Below are 16,090 nucleotides of genomic sequence, written 5' to 3'. Positions count from 1 at the left end.
AACTATTACATAAGAATATAAGTAATGCATTGAAAGAAAAGGCACTCATAGAGATGATTATTACAGACTCAACACTTGGTCAAACCCAAACTCTGTTTTCCTTCTCTACCCTCAACTGGTTCAGACAGTTGCTGCTCCTCACTTAAACATGTTATTGTAGCATGTTTCTCACGATGGAGGACACATATGAAAGAGTTTAAGAATAAAGCTGCATTTCTGAGTATTTCTTTATTCATATATGATGGATCAGGAGGAGTTGAAAACCTGCGGTTTGAAAAAACTCCAGTTTGTGACGTCAAAGTCTCTCTGCTCTGCTCCATTCTGATTAGGGATCGAACAATATGGTTTTTCAAGGCCAAATGTTTTTAAAGTCTGGTCTGATAGCCAATATTTAGGTCAATATTCATTTTTTAAAAATAAAATAAAATGGGCAACATGCTGCAATATGCTCAACTTATGCTGTTTTTACAGCATTTGGGAAGCTTGTAGTTGTTATTATTATCATTTTTTAATCAAACCAAACAAGATGACTTCAGAACATGAAATAGACGTTTGTTTTTCCAATTGCACTATACCCGTTTAAAGGGAACATACCATGAAAAAACAACTCTTTGAACTTTTGAGAGTATTCTACTGTTAATTCCTCACTATAAAGAACCACAAAGCGGTACTTTGATTTCACACATTTAAGAGTATAATGAGCAGGTCCTCAAGATCTGACATCCCAGAGTGAGACCGCCCCTTTCAGGAAGAGTCTGCACTAACAGTTCCGCCCCCAGTCCAACATCAACATCCAATTTCTCCACAGAGTTAGTGATGATCAGCATCATTTTAGATGCAGAATACCTTATATATCTTCCAGTTGTGTCCTGTCTTCAACAAGTTCCAGCGTCAATAAGTTCCCCCCCAACCCCCCTTGAACAAACGTATTTATTTATTAATGTCCAATTGCCCCTGAACTCACCCCGACACAGAGTTCAGTGGTGAGAGTGTGGACTGTGTCAGAGTCAAAAAGGAAAGTGAGAGCGAATCGGGAAGGTATGATTAATTTTTTCTTCTTTTTTATGTCAAACATTCGGAGTAAGGGTATCGGGCATGCGCATGCGGCTGCGCGCGCAGTCATCGGGCTAAACAGCCTACTGCACGCGCCAATCACAGACGCACTTCATCTAACAATGTTGTTTTGCAGCTTGGATTCCTTCAATTAACACAGAAAGAGCTAAAAATCTCTAACATTTACCTCATTATTAATCTGTTTTTCAGGGAGAGGTGGAGCTTTGCTGTTGCATAGCTTTTCATTTGTCACTCAGTATTTTAGCTTCATGCTTTTTATAAAACTCAACAATATTTAATTTGGTTTTTGAAGTTTTTATCACACAATAATAAAATAATGGGTTGCTTATGTGTCCATACGTTCTGCACCTTTTTTAATCTGGTGATTCACAGACATGTTTAGCCGTGAAGTCACAGAGCTGCCGATGTTTATTTTTTTTATGATATTCTGCACAACGTTGCTAGTTGTAATATGGTGATAATTTCAGGAGAGTTTTCTTTGTTTATGTACCTTCTACGTGAACTTCACGACAGAGAAAACTTTCATTAACCTCCTCACTGCAAACAGTTTCAATTTGTGATTGGCTCTGCCTCTGCCTCTGCGTTGCGGTTAACCAATCAGATGCTGAAGAAAAAGCCATGGCTGCCTTGGAGCCAACCAATGTCAGCCATCCGATGGCCGACATTGGACAACCAGTCCAATGTCGGCCATCGGATTAGAGTAAAGGCCGATACCGATAGATGTCAAAATAGCTAATATCGGTGCTGATATTCATATCAGAATTAGTTGACCCCTAATTCTGATTTATCCACTTACAGACAAACAGATCCATGAACGTCTTTGTTTTGGTCTGAACCGGCATCTGGATCAAAATTATACAGCTGGATAACTCTGATGTTGCTTGCCCTTTTTTTGCAATCTAATGTTAACTCGGACTTCTGAGGTGCTTTATGCTAGTTGGAGAGAGTGTAAACAAAGGGTTGTTGGGAAATGAGCTGAGGCTAACTTCGGCACCAAAAGTCCCACCCACAACTCAGAGGTGAATTTCTAATGAGCTTTCTGCTGCTCTGCAGCAACTATGTCTGAAAAACTGACCGATTTTTTACATTCTTGCTAAAATCTGCATAATCCTAATTAAGAGACCATTGTAGTGGGAATGCTTTCACATTTCAACAAAATATAGTTGCAGTGGGACTTTAAGTAGATTAGAATTTTAGATTTTCATGTGAGTTGGACGTGACAGAAGAGCTCTGTGACGGCGGCAGTACAAGGTTCTATGTGTCGCATCAGCTTGATATGTGTCAGTCACCGCTGGATCAGTGGCACACAGTAAAAATAAAACAAAGACTACGACGGTATGAGAGACTCCTGTAGAGACCTGACAGGACAAAGGCTGTGTGCCTTGAGCAGACTTTTTCTTTCACATTTAGAGGTTATTCCACCTGTCATATCCAGAGCTTTTCATCAACTGGACTTGCAAGTTTTCTGCTTAATGTTTTGTGAAAAAGAAAATTCAGGGAAAATCCATTTTCTGGCTTTGCTGTGCACACATGAAATTATCTGAAGATACTTTTTAGTGATGAGAATGCAGACAAAGGCTTTTGTGAATGCAACAATCAAATGGCTGAACGTCCCCCTCTAATGAAAATCCAGCTCCAAAAGCCACGCCCCCTCGGAGGAGATTTGGAAACAGACACTTCAGATCAACATGAAAAAAATGTATTTTTAAGACATTTAGGTTGTTGGATTTTGGTTAAAAACGTCATAATCATAATTAAAACACTACTGGGAACTTTTAAAAAAAGTAATCGGGATGACTTTTCATTTTGGTTGCTCTAATTCCCGTTTGCAGATAAATCTCAGGGAATCTCTCTTTACCCACTTCTTTGATGGAATCTACCTGGATAATCTACATTGACCTTTCCACAATAGTTTGATGGCATTTCCTTATACACATCTAAAGCCCTTGGTGTTTCTTTGTTGCTGAAATACCTTGTCTCACTACTGTATTTTTCTCCGTCTTCCATCTTCCTTTTCCATGTAGACACTCCACTCAACAGCAAACCAATAAAGTCATCACCACCACCAGCCATCTCATCAAACAGCTGTCCGACATCATCAGTGGGTCCTCACGGGTATGTCCTCCCAACATTTACTCACTGCCACAAAGAAACAATCATATTATATTTCATTTGTCTAAATCCAGTCTTGCTTTGCTTTACAGCAAGACCGCCTGCGTCTCACCAGGCTAAAGACTGAACTCTCAGAGTCTGTGCAGCGGTATGGAGATCTACAGAAGGTACAGAGGTTCATTGTTTCCATCAATAAAAACAAACTTTAGGACAATGAATCAACAGATCTGATTCACTGACAGAAGTGTGCATCAAGCCGATGCTCTCAGAAATCAGTTTGACCCTTTCTGTTCCTCTGTTCCCCTTTCAGAAAATTGCAGAACGCTCAAGGGCTTTGTTACCACCGGCGCAGACTGACAAGAAGGTGATCTTGAACAAAGATTGAAAGTTCTGCTTTTTACCCCTTCCTTCCTTGGAGGACAATGTGGAGTAAAGTTTCTCTGCACTTAGATTCTCTAAAGTCCTCTGAAGGTTTTCTGGTCTTTTCATACTTTGTCCATCTTGTTCAATTCCAATTCTCTGGACATTTCTTGTTTTACATTTTGATTTATTTAAACTTTTTCGAGGTATAATAAACATTTTTAGGACCAGGACTGGGCTGAAGAAAAAACAGACAACTTGTAGAATAGTAGTAGTAGGAATGGGTGAGGCTGTATTGTGTGTTATATCTTGTATTATTTTTGCATCCCTTCGTTTTGTGAGTTTCTGTCCATCATTAGAACAGATACAAGCTGATCAACTACAGTTTGGACTACAATGGCACAAGCATCTCACCTTAGAGCTCGTTCTGTAGAAAACCTCATGTGGAATAGATGTCAGATGTCTTCATGGGGTGTTATCAGGTGCATTTGTTCCAGCAGCCCCCCGTTCCTTCTGCTCCTTCTCTAATGCATCGCCTCCACATGCACAATATCAGCCCAGTAAAATCCTCATTTAAGTACTGTGGTTTGCGCTCTTATTTCCGTCTAATTAAATCACCTGCAAATCAACATAAAAATGCATTAGCAATTTTACTTTCTTTATTTCAGATATTGGTGAGTCAGATCTGAACAATTCGAAGGTTTTATTTTCTTGTGGATGAAGTGGAGACAGTAGTGAGTCACCAGCTAAGTTGTGAAGTCAGATGCATTTACATTTTCAAGCACTTTTTTGGACCTGTGCTAGCATCATTGAAAGCCTCCCACATGCTTGGAAATTAGCATCATGGTCCAGAATCAATAAGAAGGAGCATGAAATTCTGTGAAACTGTCAAACAAGCAAACTTGTACAGTGAGATGTCAGGAGGATTATCTCCGTCTGCATGCAGTCATTTCCATCAGTGTGATGAACTAATGTATTCCAGCGTGGTATGCGTCTCTGTGGGTGGGTGAGCATGTTGTTGCAGAGTGAGTCACAGAGTGGCCAGCAGACAGAACTCTGTGACTCAGCTCAGGTTGGCCCCCACGCTTTGACAGATGCTGGCCTCTCCAAACAGAATTAGTAGCGCAATCAGCCATACAGAGGTGGAACATATTAGCAATGCAAAATAGTCTAGCATAGCTCTGTCTTTCCTTTGGTCTGCTTTTGTTTGCCCACCCCTACAAAGCATTTGAGCATGCTCTCTCTCCAGCAGTCTGTGCTCTGCACTGGCTTCTTGTGTGCCTTTAAACAGCACTTCCTTCCGTTTGCATCACATTACATAAGTACGCTGCTTATGGAGGAGTGCAGAATAGAACGTCTTCTGTGCAAAATGTATAATAAATACATTTAGAGTGCATAGTTGTAACAACGTATAAACATTGTTGTATCCAAGTAAAAGGTACGAGGAAAGGGAATGAAGACATTTCTTGTATGAGAGAATGTTATCCAGTGATTTTATTTATTTCACTGGGAAGGCTCAGGACACGCTGGAGGTGGTGGCCTGGAGCTTCGACTGCTGCCCCGCGACCTGCTCCTGGATGAGCAGAGGAAGATGGATGGATGGATGGATGGATGGATGGATGGATTTTTGTTGAAGTTTGGTATTTTTTAGCTGTTTCTCTTTCAAAATGTCAGAGAATCAAATTTTAGGCCTATTTTCACCTAATTAATCTAGATTTGCTAAATTGAAGTCCAGCTAAAGAGAAAAATGACAGCATTAGTATTTTTCTACATTTTTGACTCAAAATAACCCGGACCCAATTTTCTTGAAAATGAAAATTATTTGGGATAGACCACAGACCAAGCGGATCATGGGACACATTTTGTAGAAAAGACCACATGAATGGTTCCTACAATTGAACTTATTTATTTTCAAATGCAGCCTCAGTGTATATTGTAGCTCTGTTCAGCACAGTCTTGTCAGCATGGATATGTTGGTTTCCAGCCTGATTACACCAATGCTCAGCCAAGTAAGTATCTAATCCAGTGACTAATCTTGGAGACACTTAGCCTCTTCCTGCCAACACTCAGCCAAAGGATCCAGTGGGTTTAGAGCAGAGACATGCTGGCCCCCACATAAGATGAAGATGAACCAACTGACCACTGCATTGGATGGACGCATTTTAATTGGTCTATCTGGGTTCTTGTACCAGCTCTGCATTTGCCACGTCATGGATTTGGTTTAATGGCTCCCAGCATTTCATTTGACTTAATATTGAGCCCATATATGCCACTGCATGTTAGGTGATGTCCAGACATTTAAAATTAGTTTTCTAGTTTTTAATATTACTTTGAAAATGTGGTTTTGGTGCACTGAACTCTAAACCACCAAGAACGGAGGTTGAATGAATGACAATCACCAATCTGGGCACCATGAGAGAGGTGCTCCCAGGAAGAGATACAATGACTGTCTTCAGAACTTTTAAAATTAATCTCGACCAGTGGTCCTTTCTCACCGCTGACCATGGCACCTGGGACACAACTACCTATCAGGCCATCTGTGCTTTCAAAGCTTCCTGGAAAACCTGCTAGGCAGAAAAGAGACAAATGCACAAAGTCCACGCCTCAGACCCAAGCACAGACCCGCCCTTCCTTTGTAGTTTCTGCGGCCGGGGATGCAGAGCTCGTACTGGTCTTGTGAGCCATGAGCGCACCTTCAAGAGGTGTGGACAAACCTCAACTTAATCTTTGTTAAACAAAGTCATGCCATGATGATGAGACATCTACTGTACATGTCTACAGAACATCTCAGACAAGTCTATTTTGTTCCTTTATTAGATGTCTACCAACAGTGTGCTGTATATAGAAGTCTCCAGCACAGCTATCTGTATAGATCTAATCATTGTTTTACATGTCTATGAGAGAACTTCTGGGTACGGCTTGTTACTATTTGTTGATTCAGTGTGAACCAACAAACATGTGATTTTACAATGTGAAAATTGTGTCCAGAAAACAAAATTAATCACACAATTGTCAGGCAGCTGTGTGAAGCTGAACTTCTCAGATCAAAAAATGACCTGTTTTCTTGTGCATGTGGTGGTGTGTTGGCTCCAACAGAGTCCCCAGGTCATGTCCAGTGAGATAAACGAGGAAGGGCTGCTGTTTGGAGAAGGACCAGCTTCTGAAAGAGCTCAAGTGTTCCTGTCCGAGATAAGTGAGGAGGATGTAGAGGTGCTTCGCGAGAGGCAGAACGCTCTGCTTCAAATCGAAGTGAGTTTTTGGGGTCTGTTTGGGGCATGTTGTGAAGTAAGCGGTTCATTTGTGTTGTCTGTCATTTGTGTTGCCCTCTCATACACTGCCTTTTCACACTCCATGCTCATCAGGTGTTTTTGTGACAGCAGTGCCCTGATAACGTTATGACAGCTGCACTGGACAAGCACACTTTTAAAGAAACACAATGTCACAGATGTGTGTGTGTTTATTGGGCGGGACCCACTTATGTTTATAATGAAGCTTGAAACAATCAACTTCTAACAACATGAACCCTCAATGACAAGGTTGTTATGTGCTTTCATTAATTATGACAATTTGTAACGTTTTCTTTTTCATTTATCTGATTTTAAATTGGGGCTGCATGGTGTTGTCGAGGTTAGCGCTCTCACCTCTCAGTGAGAACCGGGTTCAGATCCCAGCTGGGACCTTCCTGTTTGGACTTTGCATGTTCTCTTTGTGCTTGTGTGGGCTTTCTCCAGGAACTCTACCTCCCACAATCCAAAAACATGCTGCATAGGTTCAGATATCTCTAAATTGGTGTGAGTTTGATGTGACACTACCGGTAACCTTGAAGCCCACCTTCACCCAACAGCAGCTGGGTTAGCTCCAGTGACCCCGAAAGGGATTTTTTGGGTTCTGAAGATGGATAGATGAAAAACACATCACTTTCTTCTTGTTATCATAGATGAGAATGTTTACTGGATTTCAATCTAACATTTGTGCAAGCATGTGCATTGTAACTCAAGCTCCAAGCTCTTCAGGGTATAACTTTTAGAAGACATCAGATTTTTTTGTCTTGATGTTGATTTTTTAGACGGTTTAACTCTCAAGAATCATCTTGTTTGTGTCAGATTTGATACTTTCTCAAAGCTCCCTGACAACAAAGGTGCACTGAACATGCTGCTTCATTTGTGCAAGTCAGAGTCTTTAGGACTTACTGTAGAGTGATTTAAAGCTTTTTTATTAGCATATGACTGAAAGTAAGTAGAAGCCTGACACATGCTGCTACAACCTGCTTTTATGGTGACGAGCCTTTACACGGCAGCCCTGCTTCTGATGACAGCTTGCCATCCACCAGTTTGAAGACTGATTATAATGTTTTAGAAGCACTTTGCCACATAATGAAGATGTATCTGTGCGGCCGGTTGGAGCTGTCAGAACTTCATCAGAGTTTAAAATCTGCTAATCCTGCTGCTGCAGCCCAGTTCCAAGTATGAGCGAGGAAAGGGCGGGCGCCAATGCCTCTGCAGAGTCTCATGTGGTGAGAGAGCCACGGTACAAATGACAGCCTCATTTTAACACGGAGCTGAGATAGGCCAGGAAGATGATTGGTTTTCAGACAGGGTCTTCTTCTCCACTCACAGCAGTTTGGATAAATGTCATCCACTGCACTGGAGGAGTTAGGGGCTCACTGCGGTTCCTCTGGGAGGAGTACTATCTGTCAATGTTCTCTTTTACTTTCATACAATCTTCACCTGATTTTTTTTAATCCAAACAAGTCCCCCCTTCCTTCACACACAAAAACATAGTGGAGTTCCAACTCAACACTTTTCTATCTCCCAGGTGAACAGGGGGAGCAGGTGTCTGTCATCATTATCACCAAAAAAGTTTGGATCTGAGGTTAATTGCGTCTTCCTCAGAGACTGATGGAAGTGTGGCAGAGGCTGGCAGTCTGCAGCTGAGATTGCAGGTGGTGGGAACTAACTGGAAGAAACAGCATCTGTAGATGCTGTAGGTGTAGAAAAGTTGAGACCTGAAAGCTTTTGTCCAAGAGCAGCGTTTTGTTCAACTGTGCCACAAAAGTGCATTTTGTCTTAGAAACTTAAGAAACTTTATCCACAAAAGCCATTTTTATGCCTTTTAATGCATTGTACTTGTTCTAGGTTGCCAGTTGAAGTCGAGAGCTCTTTTGCTCCAGGGCTACAGTTGCATGGTTTTAAAATGTTTTGTTTTTGGGTGTATTGCCCTCTGCAACTCACGTTCAAGCAGCCACTTCTAATGAAAGGTCTATGTGAATGCATGCATGTGTGGGCTTCCATGTTTTCAAGCGTTATCATACCCAGTAACAACGTGCTTCCTCTTCAGGTGCTCGTGCATCACTGCAGTGCTGCATGGAACATAAGTTCTGCCCTGCAGATATTGCATTGGACACTTTTGACTTTTATTTTTGCTTTTCAAGTTTTCTATTTTCAAGCTCCGTTGGCGTGTTGCTATGGTACCCGAGTCTTCCTAGAACTTCCTGTGACATCACTGCTGACTGGATTGGCACTACCAGGGCCGGCCCTGGGCTGCATAGTGCCGAAGGCAAAACATGATTTCTGTGCCCCTAACCTCCCACCACACACACACACACACACACACGCACACACACACGAATATCACTGCACGCAAAAAGGAAACACTGTAGCCGCCTGTTAAAATACTGTTAAATACTTCTATGTTAATAGAAGTATTTATTTAATTGTAATTCTCAAGAATTAAATAATAATCACTTAAACATTTTTCTAGCATAATGTTGCTTTTCCCTAGCCGGGACACAAACCTCTGACCCTAAACACTGCACTAACACTTGGTCTTTCTTTCCCAACATGGTAGAAGTTTTGACAGGCATCTCCAGTGTTTAAAGTTTATAGATTTAAAGATTTCCGTTGTTAAGGGTGTGTTTGTTTTTTATTAAACCACAGTGTGTTGATCTTTTACAACCATTGTACATAAATGTCAAAACAATTTCTAGAGCTCACCTTAAATGCCACAGCGCCTCACTGAACACAATGGGACAACTTCCTGAGAGAAATCGAACTAATCCAATCCTAGATGTTTTTTAAAAACAAAAAGACAGTTAAAACATTGTTTACAATGCAAATTCTGGTGCTTCTCTAAGCATTACCACAAATCTATAATTAACTAATATGATATTTTAGCTAATAATGACTACATCAATTATAATCTTAACCAAAACCTTGTCTTACTACAGTATTTATAGTATAGTATGTATTTCCACATTTTACTTTGTATTGTTTACATTTCATAACTTATTATTTTCATCCCATTAAGAACTGTGGAAATTACCTAATGTTAGCATTTCTGGGGGAGGGGTGGGCATACCCTTGGATCTAAAATGTTGGCTGTAATTAATACCATTATGTAAAGAAGGTGCAGCTGACTGCAGGTCACAGGTACTGGCCCTAAACTGTCGCAAAGTCAGGTGGACTTGAACCACAGGGCAACCGCAGAGACAAAGTCACAGCCTGTGGGCGTCTGTCCCGGCACGGCCTTCCGTCCTACAGCTCCTCACGTCGCCGCTGTCTGTTTGCTGCTGCTGGAGGACTCCTCACACAATGCTCCCTGCTCTTTAGGCCAGGAGCCCCCCCGCAGCCCCCCGGTACGACTGCTGCTGCTGTGATGACGGTGTTTGTAGGACTGAAAACCGCAGGAGTGTGAGCTGTGGAAGGTCATTATTCCTGCAGAGGAAACTCCTGTTCAGCATCATTTTCTCCCAACCACCACAGTTTTTATTTCAACAGCGTCTTTCTCACTGCATCATCTTTCCTCTGTGCCAATGAGTTTACATAAATAAAAGAACAATTGCAATAATGGGACAAGAAAGGTTTTACTTTTATGACACCAAAGAACAAAAACAAAACTATGGCAGAATTTTACAGAAAATGTGTCTCAGAAATAGAAATTTTAAACCTCAATTGTCATAAAAAACTGTTACAGCTGAGGGAGTAATGATTCATTTTAACGATTCAGTTCGATTCCCTGATCTAAAATGGGTCCAGGACAACTTAATTCAAAACTTCCAGCAGTGAGACTCAGAGATAAATCCCTGGTCCTGGACAGTGGGACGTTTTCCAGATTCGTGTATTTCTTCAAAATAATCAAGTGTAAATTAAATATGCGTACAAACAAACAAGAATGATTGTCATTCATTCACATTTTAGTTTGATAAGGTTCAGCCCACTGTTGTCTTCACACAGCAGAATAATCATCATTAGAACGTTCTACCACACTCTATGGTCACATGACTTTGATCAATTCAAAGTGTTTCCACACGTTGACTGGAATGACGGTTGATCTGTTTCTGCTGCATCACATGTGTTGTCTGCTGTGATGGAACTTGCTTGTTTGTTGCTATGGTAAAATATACTTGCATGTCTTAATCCAAATGACATTTTCCAAAATTGATTATCAATGTATCTCATTTCAAAATATTTTTTTCATTTTGATTAACAACTTGCCTTAGACAAATCCTTCTGGTTGGATAGTAGGAATAGATAGAAAGTAGGGCTGTCGTTCGTTGCTTAGGTGGTGATCCAATTCGATTGACGAATCAAACTCAACGATTCACAAATCGATCCACAATTCTTACTTTTTATATAATTTTTGTTCCCATCTTTTTACTGGATCTATGAAAATTGAAATTATTTGTATCAAGTCACCACCATTTATGCATTTATTTGGTACAGGAGATCAGAATCAACAAAACTAATAAAAATACAAATATTTAAATAGAAAGAAATGGTGTTCGTTATTTGTCAATTTCTTTTCAATTTTTTTTGCCAATCTTCTGGTTAAGTTCAGCAGTGACATAAACAACAAACAAATCATTGTTGTTTTTAATCATTAAACTACAAAACTTGAAAATGTTCTCCACAGTTTCCTCAAAGTTCTTCAACATTTTATGTTCTAAGCATCATATATTGGTGCAGAGCCTGTATGAAAAAAGTCGCTTTTTTGCGGGGCTGAATCAGCTGATTCACGTTGATCACATCCTCACTTCATCTGTGCAGAGCTGCATATCAGCTCGAGGCTGTTTCTCTGAATCAGAATCTGATGGAGTTTCGTTAATTGCATCTACTGTTGAAGATTTACCATAAGCAAAAGAATGTAAACACTGGAGCTGAAGCTCTGGTGTTCAAGCTAATTCATTTTTTCCAGAAGTTGTGTCAGTAAACAGAACTTCAGTCTTAGTTTTTAAAAGGAAAAAGCTGTCGATGGTTTTACTTTGAAAACCGGAAGCTTCCCTGACACGAAGATTTTTTTACTTCCGCTGATGGCACCGCTGCTTTTTTTTACTTTTTTTAGTTCATAAACTTAAAATCCAACATTATTCTGTATTTCAGAGTAAAAATACATCGTCTACTATATCATGAGTATCTGAGCACCCGGATACTCATCACAACCTGGATGGATGGATGGATGGATGGAACTCCTGTCTGTTTTTGTGCAGCTCTCAGCACTGCAGTCGATGTGCTGCATTGTGATAGAAAATGTCAAGGACTAAAGCATGTAACTGGATTAAGCAGATTAACGGCTAATTGATCTTACAGATACCAGGTTGTTGTTTGTGGACATGAGTGGACTTTATCCTTCAGTGAATGTCTACACTGAGAGACCTTTTATGTGCTGTCAGCACATTGCCATGCCAAAGTAATGGAACAGTTTTTGACAGAGATTAGATCCTTATGTTTCTAAAATTAGTTTTCTACAACTACCTTTTCATCTCTATGTTTATTATTAAGATGAGGAATGCCGTCTCAGAGTGATGCAGAAAACCCTGCAGCCTGCAGGTGAAGTGTGACCTTAATACCTGAAGAAATCTTTTTTGAATTCTGCTCTCTGGTTTCAAAGCACTACAAAAAGAGGCTAAAACCGAAAAAAATAGAATCTCTTCTTTTAGTTTTCACCAGAGGTCTAGATCAGATGGAACTTAATAATTTTACAGAATACAACTTTTTGGTGTAAAAAAAAAAAAAAAAATCAATTTTAAATGGCAATTAAAAGTCACCCAAAAGGTAATACTATGGAAACATCCTGCCTTCCCACAACAGTAGCTGCATTCCCAACAGACCAGATACATCTGTTGGGAATGCACCTTTACCCTAACCTTAACCTGGTATTGGTCCACCTCCAGTACTGCGTCCAGTACTCCGTCCAGTACCGGTCCACCTCTGGGACACCAGTTTGTGTTTGGTACTGGTACATGTCCAGTACAAGTGCATCCCCGTCCATTACTTGTTTAAGGCCCAGAGGTTGCGGAGCCCTGCTTTAATTAGAAAAGCCAGCACGTCAAAAAACAACGGGTTGGTGACACCTAAAACATCAGTTTATGATGCAGAGGGGTCACTATGTGACCACTTGGGAATGAGCATGTGTCGGTTGTATCACTATTTTTGACGATAAATATTAATCGTCCATTGGCAAATGCTTCCACAACATCAGTTTCAAATAACACGTTTCTTATCCTAAATTACCCCAAAAGCTCACAAAAACCAGCATCCAACGCTAGCTAACTAGCTAGTGGGACAACAAACTTGGATGAAAAAAAAAAAAAGCTTTCATCTTCACCTTCACCTCTGTAGTCCACATCATCAACAAAAGCCTCACCTTCATCTTTCATCACTTTTTCCTCACAAGTTTTCTTGCATTGTCTCCATTTTTCTGTCTTCTGGACTCAAAGTGTTCAGATTGTTGGATGAGACCTCACACTGGGTTACGCCTCTCGTCTGTGATACGGTGCTTGTGTTTCTGTTGGTTGACCTTCAGTGACAGATGACCTACTGATGAAATGCTGTGTGCTGCTGAACCCTTGTTGCTTAGTGCAAGGAGTTCTATCTAACTAGGTTATTGTTCAATGCCACTTTACCAGTTTGACCTTAATGCAATTGAACTGGAACAAATTAGATTTTAACTTTTTTTTTTGTTTTTGCTTTTTCTGGACAGAACCTTGAAATGACTTTGTAAATTAGCAGCATACAAGTTAGTAGAACTGAATTGAATGGATGCACGATAACTGGCTTGTATATATTAAGCTGTGAAGACTCAAACTTATTGCGTTTGCATGTCATCATACAGTTCCATAAGTTCTGATAAGAGAAAAATCTGCAGAAACCAACTTGTGCAACACTTGTGCAAAACTCCTCTTCGACTGTCACCTCCCAGCTACACATAATGTGCTTTGGCACAGGATGTCATTTCATAAAAACAGGAATATATAAAAAAGGGCATGGCACAGGACAACTTTCAAGGGTAATGAATACCACACCTGCTCCAGTGGAAAAAAGAGAACAGCCGAACGTGCTTCAACTACCAAAGCAGCTGGGAGAGAAACTACTGAGCAATTAATGCAAAACCACAAAAATAGGATTCTGTGTATCTAAAGCTGGGTACTAGAATGTACTTTACCAAGAAAATTACCTTGTTTTAACAATTGAAACTACAGTTAAATGAAATTGAATGTATTGGTTGATGCTCCATCAAAAACCCTCATCCTTGTGTTGTACTGCTCTCCAGACAGGAATCAGTAGACCCACCAACCCCCATCACAGTCATCTGTCCTTGTGATTATAAAGATGTGGACAACATTATCAAAGTGCTTCCTGGGGGAAAAAAAACAAACGAACACAAGCACTTTTGCTAGATTTTCTGCGTGGTTAACTCTCGTGAGAAAAAACAATATTATCACCTAACCCTATCCAAAACCTTTTCGGGTGGATATGGAATGCAAATCTGTGCAGAACAAACAACTTTCAAGTTTAAATTTCAGTTTGGTAATTGGTATATGCTCATTAGCCAGGAGTTTATATTGGTACGCACACCCCCACACATATGTATATAGATGTATCCAGTTCTTCCTTGAATCGCTAATATTTCTCTGATTTCTTATGTCCTTTCTTTCTGATTGCTTTCTGAGAGCTATGACTCCATTTGAAGTGTTGCGCAGCTACAACTGTGGTTTTGGGGGATTCACTACTCAAGATGAGCTATGAAAGGAGAACAAAATTATGAAAACTGACCCATACAATTAGTTTGTCAAACTGCTAACCACAACACATTTGTTTGTACCTATTCATACATTTCTTAACAGCAGGTTTCCCTGTTTTGATCTCTGAATGTAAGACAAATATTGCGGTAAAAAGAAAAAAAAGCTTTCAAATACTCCCATAGCGTATTGTATACATTGAATATATTTGTGTCGTACCATGTATGGCTCATGTGGTTTGATGCTTCAGAACTTGCTGTTTTTGAATCTCTTAAGCTGAAGTAGGTGGAGCCTCAGTAGACTATAACCTCTGTCTGTAAGATGTTCAGTAGCTTTCTCTCTGCCCTTCAGGGCCGGCTGCTGGCATCACCTTGCTCAGTCATGTTTATACTTTGGGCATTTGCCAAAGCAGAAACATGAATTTACATTTATAAACCATTTATTCGGTAAGGGCAGAAGAGATGTCTTTCATACGTTCTCAGCTTGAGCCGCATCCCCCCTCCACCTTTCCTTACCACCTCAGCGTGTGAGTAAATCTACTTAACGTATTTTCCACAGCAGCAGTGACACTGTGTCCTGTTGTTGATGCCAGATGTCTTTGGGTTTGAACTGGTAGATGTAAGGAGAATTTCATATCAGCATTAAATATTCTTATCATAAAGAGAAGGTAAAAGGATTGGGAAGGTGAATGATACACAGGACAGCAGACAGACGCTTCTTCCTAAACACCTTTAAAATCAGAGTCTTATTACAGAAGTCAATGCAAGAGGAACTTTTTACTTATGTTTTATCATGTGTTACTGTTTTCTAAATTGCTTTAACAGACAAATAACTTTTCATTGTCAGCTAGGTTGGAGGGTAGATGGATGGATGGACGGACATTTAAGGTATCAAAACAACTACAAACAACCCTTCATGTCATCTCAGACCATGTCTTGCAGTTGAGGCATACCTAAGTAAAAAATTACAGGTCTCTTTCATCCTTTGAAGTGGGGGAATTTGCATAATTGCTAGCTGACTAAATACTTTTTGCCCCAATTCGTATGTGAAATGTCCATTTAATCCTCTGGGAACAGTGAACTGCAGGGACAGATGGTTGATAAAACATGAGATAGGATACATTTATTTATCCCTCTGTGGGGACATTTTGTTGTATTTTTATAATGCCCAGTTACTTAATTACACAATGCTGAGAGTAAATGCCCTGGGTATGTATTTGACCTGATCTTGGATCTTCTCGTCCCGAGGCAAACGCTCTTCCACCACGACACAGACCTGGTGGCTGCATTCCTGGTTTGCAAAGTGCAATTGTTTGGTGCCTAAACAGATCTACTGGCAGCATCATCTGGTTAAAAAATTTCAGTGAGGTGCATTTTTTAGGGAAACATTATTCCAGCCCTGGGAGGGGAGATGTGGCACTACGACCAGATGTTGAGGGCAGTAGCAGACCATCTGAGCTGCAATCCAGCAGTGTAAGCATCAGCCCCAAGTCAGGCATCTTTTTTTTGTAAAAGTAGAAGAGAAAAC

General features: G+C 40.3%; 1 protein-coding gene across 3 annotated transcripts in view; it reads left to right on the top strand.

The window, feature by feature from the left end:
- tsnare1 (T-SNARE Domain Containing 1) overlaps positions 1–16,090 on the top strand; it is a gene marked incomplete at its 3' end in the record, with an annotated part of 185,268 nt that overhangs the window by 110,816 nt on the left and 58,362 nt on the right. For all 3 annotated transcript variants that reach the window (XM_036215822.1, XM_036215823.1, XM_036215824.1), the window contains 4 exon segments: positions 3,099–3,189; positions 3,279–3,353; positions 3,497–3,550; positions 6,643–6,795. In XM_036215822.1, coding sequence (XP_036071715.1) covers positions 3,099–3,189; positions 3,279–3,353; positions 3,497–3,550; positions 6,643–6,795 — 373 coding nt within the window.

Source organism: Oryzias melastigma, linkage group LG16 (genome assembly GCF_002922805.2).
Source record: "Oryzias melastigma strain HK-1 linkage group LG16, ASM292280v2, whole genome shotgun sequence".
Taxonomy (NCBI): Eukaryota; Metazoa; Chordata; class Actinopteri; order Beloniformes; family Adrianichthyidae; genus Oryzias; species Oryzias melastigma.
This window is presented reverse-complemented; position numbering and strand designations above follow the sequence as displayed.